This window comes from Molothrus aeneus, chromosome 31 (genome assembly GCF_037042795.1).
Source record: "Molothrus aeneus isolate 106 chromosome 31, BPBGC_Maene_1.0, whole genome shotgun sequence".
NCBI classification, from domain to species: Eukaryota; Metazoa; Chordata; class Aves; order Passeriformes; family Icteridae; genus Molothrus; species Molothrus aeneus.
The window spans coordinates 2,592,481-2,598,187 of NC_089676.1; the positions used below are offsets into that span (position 1 = coordinate 2,592,481).

The 5,707-nt window shown below is 50.1% G+C and overlaps 1 protein-coding gene across 1 annotated transcript; it reads right to left on the bottom strand.

Annotated features, from left to right (window-relative positions):
- Positions 1–5,157: 5,157 nt before the first annotated feature.
- LOC136568093 (putative small proline-rich protein 5) lies at positions 5,158–5,472 on the bottom strand. Its single transcript, XM_066567948.1, has one exon. It carries the CDS (start codon positions 5,470–5,472, stop codon positions 5,158–5,160), a length of 315 nt encoding a protein of 104 aa, XP_066424045.1.
- Between the last annotated feature and the right edge of the window lie 235 nt (positions 5,473–5,707).

Sequence of the window (5,707 nt, forward strand, 5' to 3'; positions counted from 1 at the left end):
CTCCCTCAGCACAAACAGGAGGTACTTCCCTAAATCCCAACTCCCACAAAACCCGTAAAAAACCCTCATGGAGGTTTTAAGAACAGAAATGGCCAAGTTGGTCTTACCCTGTTCAGCTGTAGCGAGAAGATTCTGGAAGCGAAGGCGAGCGACTGTGGAGGACGGGGCTGAGGGGCCTTTTATCCTCTCCTGACGTTATTTGGGGTGTGAGGCACCTCGTCACGATGACACCTTAATTAATTCCGTGCTCAATCCCGCAGATGTTTGCACATCCCCTGATTTTAGGTGTTCCCTCCTTGACGCCCCGTCCCGCCGGTGATTCCTACAGCAGGGATTTTGGAAGGGCAGCCCTCTCCCATTTCCTGGAGGCTGACGGGTGTTAATTAGGGATGAGGGACACCCGGGATTGCATCAGGCACAGAAAGGCCTCAGAAACGCTGACTCCTGGGGTTGGTGCCTTGTTGGGTGCAGGTGACAGCTCAGGGTTTTAATTCCCCTGTTGTTGAGTGCCAAGAGGAAATGGGATTAGCGCCTGCAATTCCTGGGGATGGCACAACGCCGGAAAATCCGGCGGGATCTCCTCGGCTCCCTGGGATGGCAAGAAATGAAATATTCCTGGTTCTTCACGTGTCCCTCAACTTGGCAGATGACTGGGATGATCCCATCAGGTTGTTCCACGTGAATCACAGGTTATTAAAGAGAAAAACACCTGACCCTGAGCTCTGTATGAGGTTTGAGGATATTATGTTTTCCCGTTCCTTGGTTTCTGTCTCCTTCTGTGATCCCTCACATTTTTTTCACCTGACCTCACCTAAGGATTCAGAGAAGAGGAGCTGAAGTTTGAGCAAGTGTTGGGTTTTGTCACTCCTGGTTTGGGCACTAAAGCTGGATTTATGGACCTGCTTGACTCAGAGTTTGAAGCGTAAGAAAATGAAACTCCTCAACCCGGGAAAATGTTGCCCATTAGAACAATTCACTGACTGGGAAGGGAAGATCTCCCAAACTAGGGGTGTCCCGCAGCTGTTCCCCAGGGCAAAGGCAGCCGGTTCCTCATGGGGGTTTTGTGGAGCAAGGGAGGATGGCAGGAATTCCTCAGGGACATTTGGTGGCTCAGGTGAGGGTCCCTCAGCAGCCACCTAGGTGACAAAGTGGCAGCTTTGTGTGACAGTTCTCCTTTTGTCCACATTCGTGCTCCCCAACATCTTTCTACCTCCTCAAGAGCCTTCCAAAAACACCCAAAAAAACATCTCCGAACCTTTCAAATTCAGGGCCTGCTCAAGAAAACGGGATGTCAGAAGAGTTCCCATCCTCCTTTGCTCACAGTTCTTTCGCAGGAATTTGGGCCTTCTGTTTTCAGAGGCTCAAAGGCTTTCAAATATTTGAAAATTTATATCCAAGGTCTGAAATAGAGCTCGGAGTAAGTTCTTACATATTAAGAAGTTGCAATGTGACCTTCTTATTCCCCTTCCATTTAATTTCCTGGAATCACTGAGGTGGGAAAACCCCTCTGAGATCATGGAGCCCAATCTTTTACCGTCTCCCCCTTTCCTTTACTGACTTCCATCCATTCCCAAATGAACGTGGGAATTATTTGCCACCAAATTTTGGGATACTTTGGAAATACAAAGAAATTTGAATTGGAAACCTCTGAAAAAATTACCAAAATTATCAAGGAAAATGAGAATAAAAGAATTCAAAGGCAACGAGGGTCTCATGAATCAGATTTATTATTTCCCACACCCAGATGAGTCTGAACCAGAAGCGCAAGACAGAGAAAGATTCCCAACAAATGATTATGCCCTGAAGAATTAGAAAAGGACATTTCCGGAATAATTAGCAAGAATGACACCATCAATGTTAATTAGGGGGGAGCATTTCACCCCCACACCATGAAGATCCGGGGGTTTCAGCGTGGACGAGCCGAGCCGAGGTCGGGGTGCCCAAGGGAGGAGCCGGCGGCTCCGGCTGCCGGGGCTGGATCCTGTTCAGTACTTGGGGCACGCTGGTGGAAGGTTCCAGATGTTCTTGGTGTACTGGTGGCAGTAGGGCACTGGGGGACAGCAGGGGACAGCGGGGGGACAGTAGCGCTGCACGGGGGGACAGCAGGGGACAGCAGGGGGACAGTAGCGCTGCACGGGGGGACAGCAGGGCGTCACGTAGGTGCATTTCTGCACCGGCTGCCTCTGGACGTAGCGGCAGGAGGGCTCGGGCTCGTGGCAGGAGGAGCGGGATCTGTGGCAGGAGAACCAGGACCTGAGGCAGGAGGAGCGGGACCCGTGGCAGGAGGACTCGTAGTCGTGGCAGGAGCTGCGGGAGCACATCGTGCTGGAGTTTTGGCAGAGCTGGAGGGAAGAGAGAGATGGTCAGGCTGGGACAGCTGCCCCCTCCTTGGCTCTTCTTCAGGACTGGGATGGGAAATGTTGTTTCCCTCTGTTTTGGGATGTACAGGACATGGTGGCCCTGCCTTTTGGACGATGCTCCATGATGGTGCGGCTCTGATGGGAATTTCCCTCCCAAGATGCTCCTGTTGGCTTTTCAGGGTAGAATTTCCCCCTAAAACTGCTCTGAATTGTCCAAGCTCTCTCTGCCTCCATCACCTGGGAGTGAATTCCTTGCTGGCTCCCAAAGGCTCCCACATCTGCTCCTTCAATTGCTCCTGCTTTTCTGCCATCCCACCTGTGAGCAAACCTTGTGCCTGTTCAAACACCCAGCCATCAAAAATAAGGAATTTCTAAGACAAAGGCAAAGTCCAAACACAGAACTCTGCGAACAACTGCTGCTCAAGAGTAGATAAATCAACATAATCCAACTCACCCTTGGCTGGAGCAAGAGGAAGAGCTCGTGGAGCTGGTGCTGAGTGAAGGGTGGACAGGGGATGCCGGACTTTTATATCTCCCAAATGGTTGTTGTGGGAATTAGACACCTCTTGGCAATGCTGACACAAACCCTCATATTCATATTTATCTCCTGTGTCTCGTTTTTAGCATTTCCGACTTGACGCAGTCAGGAAAAAAACCCAACGATGGCTTTTTCCTCAGCACTTTAATAAGTAAGGAATTTCCCAATCTGCTTAGAAGGGAATTTTGGAGGCAGTTGCATATTCCCGTGGCAAAAATGAACCTATCCCTGGAGTTATTAAGTGATTTGTCGTTGGGCAACCGGGATTGCATCAACTCCGGAGGGTTGACTCCTTCCCCGCGTGCTGCCCCTGGTTCTCCGTGGCAGAGTCACTTTTTTGATTGATAGGTTTTTTTCCCCTGACACAAGGGGCTGTAATTAAGAGCCACAGCTCCCAGGGACTTCATTAGAGGGAGGTCCTGGTGACTACCTGGGACCCGACGCCTCGACTCCGGAGGTGACACCAGAACGACGTCCCCAGTCCCAATTTTTTCCGTTCCGTTTGCCGACCATCAGCTGTTTTTTTGGTTTGTGCCACGGTATTTTCCTCCTGGATGGAGGGAGCTTCAAATCCTCAGCAGGAAGGGTTTGTGTGAGGATTTTGCCTATTGCCAACCCCTTGTTTCTGCGGGGTCTCATTTAATTTAAGCAGTTTTTAAATTTTTTATTCTTTCCCGCGTTTCGCTCTTTGGTCCCAAGTTTCTCTCAGAGCAGCCCAAGGTTTTAGGAGAATAAATTGGGCAATTGTCCCTTTCCTGTGACTTTTATATAGGTGAGAGCCACAGGAACAACTCAGGGGTCAGGGAATGAGGTGATCTTCAGGGTCACTCCCCACCCAAACTATTTTACGATTCTATGAATATTTTTATTTATTTGTCAGGCCGTGGTTCAGAAATCAAACAGCTTTTAGGGAAATCTTTTAGAGTTTAGGAAAATCTGAAGCCTTCTGGAAGCTGCTGTGACATAGAAATGCTTCATGTGGGTGGATAAAACTCATTTTTGGGGTAGGCCCTTGAGTCAATCCTCCGTCAGGCGGGAGGAATCCACGGAATCAGGGAATCGTGGAGTGACTTGGGTTGGAAGGGACATTAAAGATCATCTCACCCAACTCCCAGGGTTATTAACTCCAGCTGAGTCTGACTGCTGAGCTCTTGGGGAAGCTGATGCAGCCACAGAGCCTGTTCTGGAACTGGTGGCTCAGCTGGACTGGGAGATAAGGAAAGTCTGAGGTTGTCAAAAGCCCAGAGAGATTTCACACATATTTTAAGTGCCTGCAATGGTCGCTGAAAACAGTAATTTGGAGCTCAGTGAAAGAAGGAGGGCTAGGAAAAGCCACGAGGTGCTTATTTGCGTTTATCAGACACCTCAAAATGTTTGTGACTCTGAGTCAAAGGGACGAACGAGGTGTGAGGAGCTGCTGAGGAGGGGACTCAGTTCCCATGGTCTGGATGGGGAGGGACCTTAAAGATCTCCAGTGCCACCCCTGCCATGGGCAGGGACCCCTCCCACTGTCCCAGGGTGCTCCGAAATCCATCCAGCCTGGCCTTGGAAACTTCCAGGTATCCATGGAATCACCTGTGCCACCCTCCTGTGAGCAATTCCTTCTGCATATAAATGTATAAATACCTATTCTGTGTATCAATATGTGAATAAAAAAGGGTGCAGGTGAGCTCCCTGAGCCTTCAGCTGCTCCAGGAATGCCTCTGGAATCGCCGGCTTTTATTATTTTGAAATTTCAGGGGCATTTTGTGATCAGCTTGAGGAGAAAAGTGGTGACTAAGAAGTCAAAGGTAACAATCATTTGGAATAAAAAAGGTCAAAGAATGAACAAACCATGAACTTCTCTTACTTTTGGAAATCAAATTTTATTGTTTTGGAGGCTGTCAGATGGGTGGAAAGCAGCAGGAATCATTCCCAGCTTCATGGGAAGCAACCTGAGCTGGGTCTTGCGTGCTGAGCAAATTAAACCAAATTAGAGCAAAACCAAGAACCCAATTCTAATCACAGACAAGGAATTAAAGGATCAAATTAAAAACGGGAATAAAGAACCATCGGCTGAAGCTTCAGGCATGGAGAGCACCCAAAGCAGGAGCCATCCAGGGTGCCCTCAGTACTTAAACCAAGTTAGAGCAAAACCAGGAACCCAATTCTAATCACAGACGAGGAATTCAAGGATCTAATTAAAAATGGGAATAAGGAACCATTGGCTGAAGCTTCAGGCATGGAGAGCACCCAAAGCAGGAGCCATCCAGGGTGCCCTCAGTACTTGGGGTAGGACGGGGGCAGCTTGCAGATGTTCTTGGTGACCTGGGGGCAGACTGGGGGGCAGTAACGCTGCACTGGGGGGCAGCAGGGCTGCACTGGGGGGCAGTAACGCTGCACTGGGGGGCAGTAACGCTGCACGGGGGGGTAGCAGGGCTGCACCGGGGGGCAGCAGGGCGTCACGTAGCTGAACTTCTGCACGGGCTGCCTCTGGATGGTGTAGTGGCACGAGGCCCCCGAGTCGTGGCAGGACGAGGAGCGGGACTCATGGCAGGAGGTCTCGTGGCTGTGGCAGGAGCCGCGGGAGCACATCGCGCTGGAGAGGTGGCGGAGCTGGAGGGGAGAGAGGAACGGTCACAGCCAGCAGGAGCTTATAGATATTTGTTCTGGGATTCCCCATTTTTCTTCCTAATTTCCAGTTCTTCGGGGGTGAGAAAGCGGGGGGTCAGTGTTGTTGGGAGATGCTTTAATGCCTGGCTAAACCCTCAGAAACTTTTATGGGTGGGACTTGATTTCCAGAGAAAAATTGGTCCAAACATCAATTTCC

What these genes read in the sequence shown, in the direction of transcription:
- LOC136568093 (XM_066567948.1), bottom strand. Translation starts at nt 5,472, where the DNA reads ATGTGCTCCCGCGGCTCCTGCCACAGCCACGAGACCTCCTGCCATGAG.